The following is an 18,213-nucleotide window of genomic DNA, read 5'->3' as shown; positions in this document are numbered from 1 at the left end:
TTGAGCTGCACACAGAATTAGCTTGAAACAGTACTGTCTCCTAGGGTCTGGTCTTCAGGCCAGATCAGGTTATGGGACACCCCCCCTCCCTTACCCCCAGAGATTATGTACTTAAGACTACACATTGGTGGGAAGTTGCTAAGATAAAGTCTTGTCCAAAAACTAACAAAGCAAAGGATATGCGTATTGGATTGTCCAGTCTGCTGTATTTCAAGTGGGGTCTTCAGTGCAGCAGGTAGACCTAGTTATACAGTTATATAAGGGATGGAAAGAGAACTGCTGTTAAAAAGTTTTTAGCTTCCCGCTTCCTGCCTCCTTTAGACTTCTTAATCTCCCGTGTATATTAGGATGGCTAACTGACAAAGGTCTTACTTGGAGGACTGAAGCAGTATTTAACTTGAATACTTGAAAGGACAAAATTATCAAAATATGTTGATTAGGATTATTTAAGGTCATGTGGCATTGATCTTTTCTTCTGGGTGATGTAGGGGGTGGGGTCTTCCTACACTCCTATTCAGAATTTCTTTCTTTGGTAAGCTGTAATTTCAGCCTTACCAATTTGACCTAGCCCAGGTCTACATGCTGGGGATGCTCACTGGGAGTCCCTACAACCTACCCTTTTTTTTTCTCCCCAGAGAAGGATGCTTGAGCACAGATGCTGAGGTGGTTTGATTAGCTGAAAAATCAAGTTCTGACTCCCATGTTGGAGCATCATGTTCTGTTTCTCTTGGAAACCCAGCCTGTTCTCATACCTACTTCCATCACATACCCTGAGCATTGCCAAAAGAAGCCATTCAGCAGCTGCTGTTTTTCTCTCAGCACAAATATATTTGCTACAGAAGAATTATCTTTTCTCTAATGCTGGTCCCCAGTCCTCAGAATCTGATGAACTGCTCTTCCCTGCTGCACTGAATATGGCTCTAGGTTTTGAAGAGGGAATTTGAAGCAATAGGCAAACAGGGCTTTGTTGAATTGGTCTTGCATATATCTGCTGAGCCGCTGAGGTGATGAGTCCATTGCTCATGTGACCCTCCACCTTTGTGGATCCCTCTTGGTTTGTGATCAGCGGAAGTTTCTTGAGGTTGTACAAACTTGACAAAAGTTAATACTTTTGTATTCTCTGCACTGTTGCACTCTTCAAATAGCCCCCTGAATATTAACTTGATATACACATTTTTGTCTTTGATGTCTACAGTATCTTTTCTTTTTTCTTTTTTTAATTTGAAGGTTATCTGCTGTTGGATTCAATAAATTTGTTTACCTAACTATTGATATTTCTGCATAAAAAAGACAGTGAATTTATTCTGAGGTAAAGTTTTATCAACCCATTGGGAACCTTTTCCAATGTGATGCTATGCTGTATTAACAACCTGGGAAAATGACCCATGTAGGAGTCTTGCTCCAAACACATGATGACCTCCATGCACATGAATGCTTGCTTATATGCCCATTACTGAAATCATCTTTCTTACCTTAAGTAACACAGTTCCCATGAGAAATGAAAAGACAGTTTTGAGCTCTGTGTCAAATGTATGGAAGGTCCCTAGGTCTAATCAGGCTTGCAATGATTAAGTTTATTTTTTATTCATCTACAAAATACAGGCATCTCCATTAGTGTTAGAATTTAAGAAAAAGTCTGAAACACCCATGATACCTCATAGTGCTGAACCATAAGCCTCCTTAGAGTTTTGGGTGGTGGTGGGACACAGTTGTGTGAGGATGCCTTTTCAGTTGGGGAGGGCGTCTAAGCTTGACTACACTCCCTAGAAAACATGTAGCTTACCCTTGCTCCACAGTCCTCTCACTGACTCTTGGGCTTGTTTCTTCTGTGCTTTGTTCCTTCTCTTAAGCACAGATAGGGCTTTGCAGATTGGAGAGCAGTAGAGTAGAAAGTAAGACAGCCCGACTGGATGTTAACAGGATGGTGAATGGAATACAAAATGATAAAAATCCCATTTTCAATTAAAATGATTGGCCAGATGAGCTTAATTGCATGTGGAATGGACTTCTACCAAAAAAGTATGCTAAAAAGTAGTCTAGAGGGATAAAGAAGAGACACTTTTAATTCTGGCCTCTCTTATCAAATCCTCAAGCAGATGGCTAACTTGGCTCTGGAAGTCATCCCTCTAGGCCTGGGTTTTGACCCAAATTATAAAAGAAACAAAGTAGATAATTGGACAAATTTATCTATTTATGAGAGGAAGCTGCTATATGTCAAGGTAGTGTCAGGAAGAATAAAGGTCAAATCATTAGAAATACAGTTGGCCAGTGGATACTTACATTGATCCCTGAATCAATCAGGACTTTAAATTACAAGCTTTCCATGCCTTAAAATGCAAACTAGAAGCACATTTTTTGTTTCTCGAGACGGAGTTTCTCTGTGTAGCTCTGGCTGTCCTGGAACTCTGTAGACCAGGCTGACCTCGTAGACCAAACTGGCCTCAAACTCAGAGATCCGACTGCCTCTGCCTTTGAATGCCGGAATTAAAGGCATGTGCTGCCACCACCAACCAGCCTAGAAGCACTGACAAAGGGATACCATATTTGATCCATAAGAAGCTCTTAAAAGTCGACATAGAAAAGTAGTTGGCTTTGCATCAGAATAGGCAACAGATATATATATACCAGCCATTGAAGAAAATATGGCCAAGAAGCTTCTGAAAAGTTGGATGTCAATCTAAATAGTACTCCAGAAAATAGTTGAACATATGAAAACTGCTCTTTAATGCATCACAGTGGCAAAGATTTGAGACAATGCTGGCAAACAAACATCTTTCTGTAATTAAAAGAACCATTAATATGCATTAATACAGTAGCTTTTCTCACAGAAACTGCAAGGATATAACTGCAGCTTCAGAGTCAACACAGTAGTATTTTAGAAATTATGAGATACTACTGTATTATGCAGATATTTGAAAAATCTGAATGATGACAGAAAAACTTAAGCTTGTAAAATATTGGCAGTTGTTGATTCTGGGTAGTTAGATGTGTCTTTTTATTTTCCAAACTTACACTGACTTTCCTATTTATTTTTATAAGAGGTCATTTTCAGAGGGTCAAGGAAATAAAAACAAATGTATCTTAGTGTTCTGAACAATCCCAAAATAGGGACAGGAACTCAAAACCCAAATTGAGTTCTGTAAAAACCTGAGTTGCCTTTTCCCTAAGCCTGCTCCTTGGGCAGCTGTCTTGGCAGCTCAGCATTGGCTGCCTAGAAGGGTGTGGGAGGAACAATGTACAAACGCACGTATGAATGGAATGTGTGTTTTGCAAGAGGCCAAGTTGGCAGCTTTGGTTTCCAAAAGGTGGGAGCATCAGCTGGAAGAACACAGTGTGCAGAATTCTCAGAGGCTTGTGGGCCAGGTCCATTTGTTCAGTTTTGCAGTCGGGGCCCAGGGAAAACCCTCATCCATTCTGAAGGAAATGGCCTTGCTGAGTCTCGGGAGCTAGAGGAGTGCCTTAGGTTCAGAGTGCCTTAATGGCTTCTTAGAACAGTTTGCAAAATCCCCTGATGTTTGCCACTTTTTGCTAATTTCCTAACAATCATGAAGTAGGTTCTGATCTCCCATTTTAAACAGGGTTTCATAGGAAAGTAAGTTACCATTTTACTGCTATTTTTGACATGTTCCACAAATGGAACTTTGAAGACTCACACTTATTAAAAGTAGGTATTTCCTTATCTTATACAGCTGTGGAAATGAACTCAGAATGACCCAAACACACAGCAACAGAACTGAAGTTCTAACCCAGGCCTGTCTATGTCCAGGAGGGGCACTGTCTTTCAGGACAGGAGCCTCAAGGGGTAGATATTAATTGGACCCCAGCTGGAAAAGAAACTAAAGTTAGCACAAGACAAGTTTCCTCCTGTGGAGGGACTCCAGGAGACTGTTCCTTTCACATCAAACTGGTACTTGGTTCCACTTAGGGTCCCACTTACAGAGGCTCCACTTAAGGGTTAAGCACTGCCTACGTGCCCAACTTTAAGGTTCCAGAACTATTTCTTTTCTTTCCTAACTATAATAATGTTGAATTTGTGGGTTTTTTTTTTTAAAAAAAAAAAAAAACCAGGGCCTATGTAGCCTTGGTGGCCTGGCTTTCAGACTCAGACAGATCCACCTGCCTCTGCCTCCAGAGTGCATGGACCACCAAGCCTGCTTGAATTTTGTTTTGTTTGTTTTTAGTTCCTAACCTCATATATCAAAGCCTTTTGATATGATCTACCAGTCATACTAACCAGAGAGAAAGTCTGTTAACATCCTGGCACATAGCATTCCAGGCTGGGTTCCAATCGTATGCATAGCTTTGTGTATTCCCCTACATATCAGGAATCAAAGCTATAGTATTGTTCTGTACCCCTACACATGGACAACTGTGAGCTCAACTTCCTTTATCTCCACGGTGAGTTCTGGGAGCTTGGTGAGGTGGCAAATGCTTTTGATCTCAGAAGGCAGAGACAGATGGATATCTTGAGTTTGAGGCCAGCATAGTCTACATAGTGTTCCAGGACAGCTAGGTCAGCTACATAAAGTGAGACCTTGTCTCAAAAAGCCAAATAATAATTCTATGAGATACTAGCATCTCCGTTTGTGAATTAGTAGTATTCCATGTAAATTGAGCAACCTAATAATGAAAACAGCTAGGATTTGAAGGGGCATGTGTGTACTCATTCCTTTATAATAACCCTGTGGCATCTACTTTATGCCCTTTCTTTTTTCCCTTAAATACAAGCATCTTACTACTCTCGCTTCTTCAAGTGGAATTACAGGATCTGTGTATACAAAGCAAGGTTTTTGGTGTGACTAACTGATGAATTTACTTTCTCTGGATCACTTAATATCTACAAGATTAGGAATTGTGGAGCATGTCCCATCTTTCCAACAGTGTTACCTGTGAGAGACACCTTAAACCTTAGCATTGTTTTTCTGAGTTTGAAGTTTCCAAGTGGTGCTGTGGTCCGATGGGGCCACCTGCTGGTGAAGAGTGATGCTGCAGCTGTATCCCCAGGAGGAGAGATTCCCAAACATGGGAGGGATGAAAGTGGGTTTAGACTACAAAGCTAAGAGTTGTCCACTATCTTTGCTCTTGCCAGATGTTTTGTTCAGCCTATGTCTCCCCACAATATCCTTTTTAACTTTATAACAGATGCCAAGGAATCAACAGTTTAGCCAGGCTAGTTACTACAGAAACTTGACCAACTGGCTGGATTTTTCTTCTCTTGGTCTCAGTATGTCATTTAATGGTAGTGCTACAATCAGTACCTGTGTAAATAAACTCAGACACAAAATACTCATTTCCCCCTTCACCATATCTAAGAGGAAGAAATATTTTGAGTTTTAGGCATTTATTGGAATTTCGAACATGACAATATACTTTAGTGGGTATTCCCACTTTTTACCAAAGCTGTCAGCAAGAGGGAGAGCCTTGCCATCATGAAAGGGCTGTAGCCTAGTCACATTCTCTGCATGTGAAATGGCACTTGGAAAGTGTGGAGAGACTCACACTCTCATGCCTGGGATATCACTTTCCTCTTCCTCTTTTATTTTCATCAGTCCAAGGCCAGGGTGCGCTCCAAAAGTGCTGCAAAAAATAAAAAGACATGTTGGGTTTTGTGGGGTTTTTTTCCTTTTGTTTTTTTTTTTTAAGTCAGGTTTTCTCTGTGTGTAGCTTTGGTACAGACAACTCACTCTAGTCCAGGTTGGCTTCAAACTCAGAGTTTTGAAACTCACTTGCTTCTGCTTCCTGAGTGATGTGATTAAAGGTGTGTGCCACCATCCCCTGGCTGAGGAAGTAAGTTTTTAAGTAGACATGTGCCATACACCAAGGGGCAGCTTTTGGAAAGCTGCCTGCTGGAGGGAGCTCAGTGAAGAAGCCTGATTCATATCTTAGCTCTGCTGCCTAAGAGATCAATGGCACATTTCAGATAAGCCAGGGGTTTTTTAAAATATAAGATTCTAAATTGTTTAAGTTATGGTATCACCAAAGTTTAAAGAAGCATAGTAATAACTAGCATTCACAGGGCACTTCTTACAAATCAAGTACAGCCCAATGATACAAGTATTCATTTCATCTTCCAAGGAAAGGCTCAGATATAACTTGTTTATATCATACAGTAGCAAGTAACAGCCAAGCGTCAGTAATGAAAATCTGTCCTCAGAGTCCCTGAAACCAGTGTTAGTCTTTTCATCTTACTTAAAGACTTTGTTAGTACTATCTGAAACTATTACTTCTTTAACAATGCATGTCATTGGAACAGTGCTTAAAACTGAAGAGTCATGTGATACCTGTTAGTTCACTGCCACCTTTTTATGAATATTACGGGACTGGGTTAAGAGAACTAATGGAGCTTTTTGATACAAGGCTGGCAGAAAATGAGCAAAACACAAATGGTTAACTTGCTGTGTAGCAAGTACTAGCCTTTTATGCATGGTCTCTGGAGTCAGATCATTATGGTTCAAAGCCTGACCAGTCACACTTACTAGTTGTGTGACCTTGGTAAATTACTTAAACAGAGGCATTACTGCAATGTTTGTGCTTAGTAAAGATGTGAATAATTTAATTCTGACCCAGAGACTACGTATGTAGCACAATACTTGATTATTGAGGGCTTACAGTTCCTCATGTGCCAGTCTAGTGAGTCTCCTGGATCTTTGCCCACCTGCACCACACCAAACCTACAGGCTTAGACTGGATTAAGCTTCCTGTGTACTAGCCCAGTCTGCCGAGTCCCCAGGACTTTTGCCTGCCTAGCCATCCTGAGTCTTAGCTAACTCCAGTGAGTATCCTGAACACTTACCTACCTGCCTTGTTCCTAAGCCTCAGGCCCACTGTTAGTGACACACCCTATACTCTGGCTTAGCCTGCTGAGTATCTAAGACCCTGGCTCACCCAGTTGGCTCAGCTTGTACAACAGCTATCTATCCCATTTATATTTCTTGCTTATCACTGAATTGGAATCACCCCTGTTCATCTAATCCAAAATCAACATTTAGTGTCTGAAGGACTGACTACCAACTCCTGATACCTGATCTGAAGCCAACCAACCATGACCAACAAAACCAAAACAAAAATTTCCAATCAACAGAGGTGGCCTAGAATTAGACATATAACCAACAAAATTATCTCCACGACCAAGTCCCATTGTAAAAATACAAATATCAAAGGCTAAGACATTATGTCCCCATCCAAACCCCTTTTTCTTTTAAAAGAAAAGCATAAACACCATCAAAGAATTCAGAGAGTTTACAGAAAACAGTAAACAGCTCAGTGAACCTAAAGAGGATCAGAAGAAATCCAAGAAAAAACACGGAATGTGGCTGAGTAAAATGACAAGACAGTTCAAGATCTGAAAACTAAATTCAGTAAAAGGTAAAAATAATGAAACTGAAAAACTCAATAACCTAATGTTAACTCTCAGGAAAGCCTTTCCAGCAGCATGGATCAGGACGAGAGAGGCTGACTTGAAGATAAAGTGGAATTAAGGCTGGAGAGATGCTTGCTCAGTGGTTATGAGCACTCACTGCTCTTGCACAGAACCCAGCTTCAGCTCTTAGTTCCCGTATCAAGCAGCTTACAACTGTCTCTAACTCTAGCTCCAGGGGATCTGCTGCACTCACACTCGTGTGGCACATGCATACACACACACATACATATAAAAATAGACTACACATGTAAAGCATATAAAAAATTAACAAAATTACATGAAAGGAATATAAAGAACTGTGTGGCGCTATGGGAAGACCAAATCTAGCCGGATGTGGTGGCATACATCTTTAATACCAACAGCCCAGGGTATGTAGAGAGAACCTGTCTCCAAAACCAAAAAAGAACAAATTTACAAATCACAGACACAGATAAAGGACAGGAATCCCAAGTTAATGACCTAGACCAGAACTTCAACAAGATCATACAAGAAAACTCCTCCAAATTGAGATATTACTCAAATTATTATTTGTAGCACAGCATCTCCTAGAATATCAGAATCTTGAGATACTTTTAATTTTTGACATAGGACTAAATGTAGCCCACAATGGCCCAAAGTCCTTATGTGGCTGAGGTTGGCCTTGAACTCCTTATTCCCGTCTCCACCTCCCAGGTGCTGAGATTATATGCACTACTAAACCCAGCTTTTTATGTTAAAGCAACACAGTTTGAACTGTCAAGATTGCAACTTGAGAAAGAATAGCTCAATATAAAAGCTCTTTCTCTGTGTGTGTCTTCTCTCTGGCATGTGTGTGTGTGCACATGTTCGAACACACTCATCTCAGAACTGTACTCTATGTTTTAGGATTTAACATTAATTTTTTAAAGTATTTATCATACTTTATGTTTTGAAGGATCACTGATTTACTACAAATCCCTCACAGAAGAATTTTGTTTTCAGATATGTTGGCTTTGAACTCGTAATCTTGCTTCACTCTTTCAACTACTATGACTATAGATGTACACCATTTTTGCAGCTAGCTTGGCCACTTGTTAAAAATATGTAATAGGAGCTAGAACCAGACTCACACAGACTGTTTCAGTATTTGTTAGAATTAAAATCAGAAAGTTTAAAATTGTGCTTCAAAAGCAGAGATGGCAATGAGGGAAAGAACAGGGAAGTCAAGAACATACTTGTAATCTATGAGGAGGGTAGGCCTGGTAACAGCTAAGCCTGGGCCCTGTGAGAGAACACCTTGTCCTGTTGTCACATTAAGTATCTACTTCTTACCTCAGACTAGAGAACCTAAGCCTTTGAAAGGCAATGCGCTGTATCGGAAGTACCAATAAGTTTAAGGATACATGTAAAATAGGAATGCAATGTCTAGCTATGAGAACTGTGATAAGAACCCATGTAGATCCTCACTATGTGCTTGGACATAATTCAACTACAGGTCTTTCCTTGGGAACAGCTAATTTCTAAGGGTCAGAATCATGAGGACAACACATCAAATCTTACTTCTTGGTTCCTGGCATCAGGATGAGGCAGAAGGTGCCTGGGCTCAGGCTGTGGTAGAGCTTTTCAATCCTCCGGCTCCAGCGCCAGGCTACTGTCTTTGGATGGTTCGACTTCAGGGTCTAGGACCAAAATCATATATCAACACTTAGCCTTCTCTTCATGTTTAGAAAAATTGTGGCATGTTCTCGGGTTCTAAAGCCATAGGAAGCTCTGGGAAAAAAAATCTGTCTGAAACTGCAGCCCACTCTAAAAACCTCAAGTGTTTAGGATCACTGTGGGAAAGGGCAGCTGCTGTTGAGTCTTTTAAGTGGTCTTCCAGAAGGGCCCTAAGCAAGGGAGCCATACACTGATGAGGCTCCTGCTGGGCCTTTGCCATTAAGTGTTTAAGTGTTTCTGTGACTTGGGATGAGTCCCTGACCAGTTCTAACTTCTGTCTCTCACCTGTGAAGTATGATACTAGAGCAAGGTTTCCCAAGTTGTAAGCAGCCTTCTATCTCTACATGTCTGCGTATACCTCCTTTACACATACATTTCCTTTCAAATGAGTGGATTTCTGCTTTTAATCTTGCCTAATCACATATCTGACACGGTTGTACAGTTTAATGGAAGTCCTAAACTACAGAAGTGGAGCTAGCAATAAAGTCTACCTATGCCAATCAAAATTTACCTTGTATATGAACTACTCTGGAAAGCCCTGAACTAGATCTCCAAAGACTTAGCCAGCTCTCCAGTCCCTCAAAGTTCCTTAGAGAACCACTCTGAAGAATAGTGGATATTAAAGGGGCAAAAGTATATGAGATCTGGGGAGGCTGGAGCTGGCTGGAGAGTGACATGAGATGGGGCCAAGGGCAAGAACAAACAAACAAAAATCCTTAAGTATAGACATAGTGCTAACGAGCAAGCCTTTCCTAATTGTGCTCCAAAGACAGAAGGCCAGGGTCCAGAACTAGAAACTCAAGCAGCTACCTAACCCACTGACCCCAGGAAACACTCACTTACCCTGAAGATGTGTCTCTCCAAGAGAGGAGGTACAATTCGAAGTCCCATAGGCATTGCTGGTTCGGGATGTATGTCCTTGAGCCATGCCTGAAGGTGTCTTGGGGTTAGGGCATTTCTGCCTTTCAACTTCCAGTCTTTGCCTTTGAGAATTTCAAGGGCTACCTGGGCACTGTTCAGAGTTTTAAACTCTAAAAGCAAGAAAAATCCCAACATTTGTTATTGAAGGCCAAGAAAGCAGGTAACAGCTAAGGCATGGGGACAGGACAGAATTCCACCTGGTCTACCAGTTCTACCCTGGTCTATTCTAGGAGAGAGTGTTTGATGGTTCCCTTCTCTGATACCATGTTCTTATCGTCTCCAATTTCCTTCAAGGATGCATAAATGGTAAGACTTACTCAGGAAACAGTAGTTTTTTTGCTTTCTGCTTTTAACCTCTTTAGGCAGGACCACAGCTTCCAGGTCAGGGAAGAGGTTGGACTGCTCCAACAGGTGTTCTTTAAAGGTCTCACCAATTCCAGCCACATATATAGTACCTTGGTTCTCAGAATCTTGCTCTAGCTCTCTTACAAGGGTGTCACACTCAAGGGTGAGTTCTGTCACAAGCCTGTGCACCTAACCAAGGAAAGATGGTACAAATATCATCATTTTAACTAATACTCAGTCATGCTGTACATCAAAAAGTTAATTTTGCAGCTTCCTAATCTATAAGGAGGCCAATAAGTGCTTCACAGAACTGATTCTGGACGTAACTGATAAACACATACATATAAATACATATTTTCATGTATATCTTTTTCTCCAGTTCCCTGCCTCCTCCCTCCATTGAAATTTTGTTAACTTACACCAAAAGAACTTCACAGTCTCACCATTTTACCTCCTTAAAAGCTAAAGGAACAGACAGACTCATAATAGCCACTCCGAACAGACCTTTCAGGGATAAGGACAACTAATGAAGAATACAGTGAAGACTCCAGTCTATCCCAGACTGAATTTTATAAAACTAAAGATACTGAGTCTTGACTGAAGGCATTTGTTACACTGTTTCATGCCTGGGCATCTCCAGAATGTCCCTACTCACAGGGTGCTGTGAACTTTGCCTAGATGAAGGGGCTGGTTTTTAGCTTTGGCCACCTTACCCTGATACAGGAACCTTCTAACAGAGTGCCATTCATGGTCTCGATAGCCAGCTGAGCAGCTTCCAGTACTTCATACTGTATAGAGAAGTAAGGCTGCAGAAAGAACAAGGTTTTTACCACGGTTACTTTTCAACTCAAACTGCTAGAAAATGGGGCTGAGAAAGAGACCTAGACCATAGTGGACGCCTTTAAATGTGATGAGCTGGACAGGTGCTGGATTCTAGATTGTCAGTCAACTTTAAGTAAAATCACCAAAGTTCAGGAATTGGTTTTAAGACAGTAACATTCATTTTCCATTTAAAAATCAAAGCCCACTGTTACAGTAGTACAAGGAAGACTAACAAATGCATCACTAACTTGCTCTTCATATTTATTACAAAGCACTAAGGTCATTCGTGTATGTCACAGGCAGGGAGGGATTCCCAGATGTCTGATTAACTTGATTTTTAGACAGCATTCCAGTCCACTTGAGAAGTTGTTCTTCTACTGGCTTCAAATTATCTGCCTTTATGACTCAAAGTAGCTAAATCTCTGTAATCATCTGAGACACATGTCATCATAGAGAAAAGTTCTCCTACAGAAGTTTTATGAAAAGTTGTTTTGTACAAAATTTTGAAAATGACACCAATGGTGAGTAACAACAACAACAAAAAAAAAAACGACACTGGATTTCATCAAAATTAAAGGCTTTTACACATCAGGACTACCCAATTGTAAAAGGCAGACCACAAAATAGGAAAAAATATCTACAAGCCACATATCTATAAGAAACTGATACTCAAAACTCGTAGGGAGTTTCAGTTTGGAATGATGAAACATTTTACAGAAGGACAGTCCTGAAGGATGTGTAATATCAGTGGACTTTTGCGAACTTAAAGGGTTAGAAATGGAAATTTCATCTGAGGTGTATTAGACAAAAACAATCGACAACAAAGCTAGCAGGAAAAAATAAGTGGTCACAGCCATGCCACAAAGCTCCCAATTCTAAGTCTATTCTCAGAGATAATATCTGTATTTTTAGCTATAAGAACAAAAAAAGTAAGTTTGGCAGTCCTTATGTTTTTCTTTCACTTTCATAGTTATTAGTATAGCAGGTTATGAGTTGCCTCAGTTCTACTTTCTAAAGGTACAAAAAGAAATGTAGTGACATTCTCTCCTACTCTTTTACTTAGCTGATGGAGTCCTCCCCGGGGAGGCTCCATCTTCACTACTTACTACATAATTTCCTGTAGATAGTGCTTTCTTCTTGGAGAAGGAGTCTCACTATGTAGGCCTGGCTGACCTAGAACTAGATCAGGCAGGTCTTGACTATGCAGTAATTGTCTTGGCTTCTGCCTCCATGTGCCATCATACTATCATTCTATAGACTGTTAGGCTGTTTCTAGTTTTGATTCTTGTCATGTCGTCTTTTATACTTATGCTAGTACTTCAGATGTCAACTTGAGTCATTCATCTACTTATGACCTAAAAATGGGGTTTTATTTACTTAATCTTTTAAACTACATAAATTTTAAGATGATATGTAAATATTTAAATAACTATTTTCCTTTTTATTGAAATAGATTTTTTAAATAATTAAAATCTTTCAGAATATTTATGTTAATAAAAAAATCCTGGTCATTTGTACATCTATCTGTCCCCCATCCCCACATACCTCTGTATTACCAGAGGCCTGCAGGCACTAAGGACAACCAGGTGAGATGCCTCCCTCCTCCCAAATTTCCTGCCTGCTGGGTCCCAGCAATAGATGTACCCTGTCCTCTGAGCTCCATTTTTTGGCCCATGGCTATATAGGAATTCCAGGAAGCCTGCTAGCACCTTGGACAATCAGGTAGGACTCTGCCCCAGGATCCCTGCCTGCCATGTTCCCTTAGGGCAAACCCAGCAGTGGCAACCTGTGCCCTGTCCCCTGCACTTCACTTTCTGGCCTACAACTCTACCTGTATTCTTGGAGGACTGCTAGCATCAGGGATAACCAGATGGCTAACAGCCAGCATAAGAACACCATCAGCAAGATCAAGGATAATAAGGCACCACCAGCGCCCAGCTATCCTACTATAGCAAGCCCTGGATATCCTAACATGGTAGAAGGACAAGAAAATGACCTAAAAGTCCAACCTTATAAAGATGATAGAGGCCTTTAAAGAGGAAATGAATAAATCCCTTAAAGAAATACAAGAAAATACAAACAAACAGATGAAGGAAATGAACAAAACTGACTGTTCAAGACCTGAAAATGGAAATAGAAGCAATAAAGGAAACATAAACTGAGGGAATCCTGGAGATGAAAAACCTAGGGAAGAGAACAGCAACTATAGAAGCAAGCATCACCAACAGAATACAAGAGATAGAAGAGAGAATCTCAGGCATAAAAGATACGATTGAGGAAACTGATATATTGGTCAAAGAAAATGTTAAATATAAAAGTTCCTGACAGAAAACATCCAAGAAATTGGGGACACTATAAAAAGACCAAACCTCAGGTTAATAGGAATAGAAGGAGGAGAAGATTCCTAGCTACAAGACCCAGAAAATAATCTCAACAACATCATAGAAGAAAATTTCCCCAACCTAAAGAAAGATATGCCTATACACATACAAGAAGCTTACAGAACACCTAATAGATTAGACCAGAAGAGAAAATTCTCCTGCCACATAATAACCATAACCAAAACACTAAATACACAGAACAAAGAACGACTATTAAAAGCTGCAGGGAAAAAAGGCCAAGTAAAATATGCAGGCAGACCTATCAGAATTATACTCAACTTCTCAACAGAGACTCTAAGAGCCAGAAGGGCCTGTGCAGGTATCTTGCAGTCTCGAAGAGAGCACAGATGCCAGCCCAGACTACTATACTCAGCAAAACTTTCAGTCACCATAGATGGAGAAAAGATATTCCATGACAAAACCAAATTTAAAGCATATCTATCCACAAATCCAGCCCTACAGAAGATACAAGGAAAACTCTAACCCAATGAGGGTAAGTATACCCACAAAAACACAGGATATAATTCCACACCAGAAAACCAAAAGAAGGGAAACACATGCACACACACACACACACACATGTGCACACAGCCTCACATGAACATGCTACTATCACCAACATCAAAATAACAGGAATGATCATTTGGTTATTAATACCTCTTAACATCAATGGACTCAATTCCCCAATTAAAAAAAGAAGACACAAGCTAACAGAGTGTTTGTATAAATGAAATCCATCATTCTGCTGCATTCAAGCAATATACCTCAACAAAGACCGACATTACCTCAAAATAAAGGGCTGGAAAAAGATTTTCCAAGCAAACAGACTCAAGAAGCAAACTGGAATAGCCATTCTAATACTAGTAAAATAGACTTTTAACCAAAATTAAGCAAAAGAGATGGGGAAGGACACTTAAGGAAAAAAAAAAAAAAACACTAAGATGACATTTCAATTCTGAGTATCTATGCCCCAAATGCAAGGGCACCCATATTTGTACTAAATGTACTACATAAACATTACTAAATCATATACAAAACCCCAAACATTAATAGTGGGAGACTTCAACACCCCACTGTCACCAATGGACAGGTCATAGAAACATAAACTAAAAAGAGAAATAATGAAACGAACAGAAGTTAGCAATTAAATGGACCTAACAGATATCTACAGAACAACTTACCCAAACACAAAAGAATATACCTTCTTTTCAGCACCACATGAACCTTCTCTAAAATTGACCATATATTCAATCACAAAGCAAATTTCAAAAAGATACAAAAACATTGACATATTCCATGTATTTTTCAGACCACCATGGATTAAAGTTGGACTTGAACAACAACAGAAAGCCTACAAACTCATGGAAACTGAACAACTTTTTACTCAATGATCACTGTGTCAGAGAAGAAATTAAAGACTTTCTAGGAGTCAATAAAAATGAATGCACATTATACCCAAACTTATGGAACACAATGAAAGCAGTGCTAAGAAAAAAGTTCATTGTACTAAGTGCTTGTATAAAAAAAAAAATTAGAGAAATTTCATACTAGTAACTAACAGCACACCTGAAAGTTCTAGAACAAAAGGAAGCAAACACACCCAAGAGGAGTAGATGGCAGGAAATAATCAAACTCAGGGCTAAAATCAATAAATTAGAAACAAAGAGAACAATACAGAGAATAAATGAAACCAAAAGTTGATTCTTTGAGAAAATCAACAAGATAGACAAACTCTTACCAAACTAACTAAAAGGCAGGAGAAAATATCAAAATTAACAAAATCAGGAATTAAAAAGGGGACATAAAAACAGACACACAGGAAATCAAAAGAATCATTAGGTCTTACTTCAAAAACCTATATGCCACAAAATTGGAAAAATCTAAATAAAAGACATTTTCTTGATAGATACCACTTACTAAAGTAAAATCAAAATCAAGGAAACAATTTAAATAGATCTATAACCCTTAAGAAAATAAAAGCAGTCACCTACACCCACCCCACAAAAAAGCAAGCCCAGGACAAGATGCTTTAGTGCAGAATTCTACCAGACTTTCAAAGAGGAGCAAATACCAATACTCCTCAAACTAATTTACAAAATAGAAACAGAAGGAACATTGCCAAACTAATTCATGAAGTCACTGTCACATAAAGACTTAACAAAGAATTTCAGACCAATTTCTTTTATGAACATCGATGTAAAAATAGTCAATAAAATACTTGCAAAACAAATCCAAGAACATATCAAAAACATTATTCATTATGAGCAAGTAGGCTTCATCCCAGAGATCCAAGGGTGGTTCAATATATGAAAATCTATTAATGTAATCCACCATATAAATAAACAGAAAAAACCTCACATGATAATTTCATTAGATGCTGAAAAAGCCTTTGACAAAATCTAACACCCCTCCATGATAAAAGTCTTGGAGAGATCAAGGATACAAGGTACATATATAAACATTATAAAGGCAATATATAACAAGCTGATAAACATCAAATTAAATGGAGAGAAACTTAAAGCAATTTTACTAAAATAAGGAAAAAGACAAGGTTGCCCACTCTCTATACCTATTCAATAAAACTTGAAGTTTTACCTAGAATAATAAGGGTATATAAATTGGAAAGGAACAAGTCAAAGGGTTGCTATTCACAGATGATATGATCGTACACATAAGTGATCCCAAAAACTCCACCAGAGCGCTCGTACAGCTCATACACACCTTCAGCAAAGTGACTGGATAAAAACTTAACTAAAAAAAAAAAAAAAAATCAGTAGCCTTCCTTTATACAAAAGACGAAAAGACTGAGAATGAAATTAGGAAAACAACACCCTTCACAATAGCAACAAATAATATAACATATCTTGGTGTAACTCTAAAAAAGCAAGTGAAAGACCTGTATGCCAAGAATTTCAAGTCTCTGAAGAAAGAAACTGAAGAAGATCTCAGAAGACAGAAAGATCTCTCATGCTCATGGGTGGGTAGGATTAACAGTAAAAATGGCCACCCTACCAAAAGCACTCTACAGATGCAACACATTTCTCATCAAGACTTCAACATAATTTTATACAGACCCTGAAAAAACAATTCTCAACTTCATATGGAAAAACAAACAAACAACAACAACAAAACCACAGGATAGCTAAAACAATTCTATACAATAAAAGAACTCCTGGAGCTATCACTATCCCTAATCTCAAGTTGTACTACAGAGTAATAGCAATAAAAACTGCATTAAAAACAGACAGGTTGATAAATGGAATCAAATCAAAGACCCAGAAATAAACCCATACAGTTATGGAGACTTGATTTTTGACAAAGAATCTAAAACAATGGAAAAAAAAGAAAGCATCTTCAACAAATGTTTCTGATTTAACTGATGTCTGCAAGTAGAAGAATGCAAATATATCCAAATCTGTCACCCTGCATAAAATTCAAGTCCAAGGGGATCAAAGCCTTCAAGATAAAACTGGATATATTAAATCTGACAGAAGAGAAAGTGGGGAATAGCCTCAAATGGATTGGCACAGGGGAAGTTTTCCTGAACAGAATACCAATAGTCCAGGCACTAAGATCAACAATTAATAAAACCTCATGAAACTGAAAAGTTTCTGTAAGGCAAAGGACACTGACATAGGACAAAACAGCAGCCTACAGAATAGGAATAGATTTTCACCAACCCTACATCTGACAGAGGCTGATATCCAAAATATATAAAGAACTCAAGGAATTAGACATCAACAAACCAAATAACCCAGTTAAAAAATGGGGTACAGAGGTAAACAGAATTCTTTACAGAGGACTCTAATGGCTGGGAAGTGCTTAAAGAAATGTTCAATATTAGGGAAATGAAATAAAAAAGACTCTGAGATTCCTTCTTAGGCTTGTCAGAATGACTAAGATCAAATACTCAAGTGACAGCTCATGTTGGTGAAGAAGTAGAGTGAGAAACACTCCTCCACTGCTGGTGGGAGTGCAAGCTTGTAGAACCACTCTGGAAATCAATTTGGTGGTTTCTTAGAAAATGGGAAATAGTTTTACCTTAAGACCCAGCTACACTACTTCTGGGCATATACTCAAAATATGCTCCACCATACCACAAGGACACTTGTTCAACTGTGTTCATAGCAGCTTTAAGCATAATGCCCAGAAACTGGAAACAATGTAGATGTCCCTCAACTGAAGAATGGATAAAGAAATGTGGTGTATTTACACAATGGAATATTACCCATCTATTAAAAACAATGAAATCAGGAAATTTACAGGGAAATAGATAGAACTAGAAAAGATCTTCCTGAGTAAGGTAACCCAGACCCAGAAAGACAAACAAGCTATGTACTCACTTCTAATCCATGCTAAAACCACAGGCCCAAAGAAGCTAAGTAAAAGAGGGCCCAAGGGAAGATGCTTAAATCTCACTGAGAATGAGAAATAAAATAAATACTGGGGATCAAGTGAGGGAGAAAACTGGGTACGAGAAGGGGTGGTGAGGAAAACAGGAGGGATCAAGTGTTGAGAAGACAGAAGGAGAGAGAACAGGCACCTTTGAGAGGAGCTAGAAACCTAGGACAATGGAAACTCCCAGCAATCTATGAGGGTGACCCTAAGACTCCTAGCAATAGAGGATATGGAGACTGAACAGGCCATCTC

The 18,213-nt window shown here is 39.2% G+C and overlaps 1 protein-coding gene across 4 annotated transcripts in view; it reads right to left on the bottom strand.

Moving 5' to 3' along the window:
• Positions 1–5,324: 5,324 nt before the first annotated feature.
• Rexo5 (RNA exonuclease 5) overlaps positions 5,325–18,213 on the bottom strand; it is a 54,623-nt gene continuing 41,734 nt past the window's right edge. For all 4 annotated transcript variants that reach the window (XM_076941765.1, XM_076941769.1, XM_034486449.2 and 1 more), the window contains 5 exons: positions 11,074–11,166; positions 10,333–10,549; positions 9,938–10,125; positions 8,939–9,057; positions 5,325–5,577 (listed from right to left, as the gene is read on the bottom strand). In XM_076941765.1, coding sequence (XP_076797880.1) covers positions 5,496–5,577; positions 8,939–9,057; positions 9,938–10,125; positions 10,333–10,549; positions 11,074–11,166 — 699 coding nt within the window. In that variant the 3' untranslated portion in view covers positions 5,325–5,495. The remainder of the gene's footprint in view (positions 5,578–8,938; positions 9,058–9,937; positions 10,126–10,332; positions 10,550–11,073; positions 11,167–18,213) is intronic.

Source organism: Arvicanthis niloticus, chromosome 1, assembly GCF_011762505.2.
Source record: "Arvicanthis niloticus isolate mArvNil1 chromosome 1, mArvNil1.pat.X, whole genome shotgun sequence".
Taxonomy (NCBI): Eukaryota; Metazoa; Chordata; class Mammalia; order Rodentia; family Muridae; genus Arvicanthis; species Arvicanthis niloticus.
The sequence above is the reverse complement of the archived record's forward strand: the minus strand, read 5'-3'. Positions and strand labels throughout refer to the sequence as shown.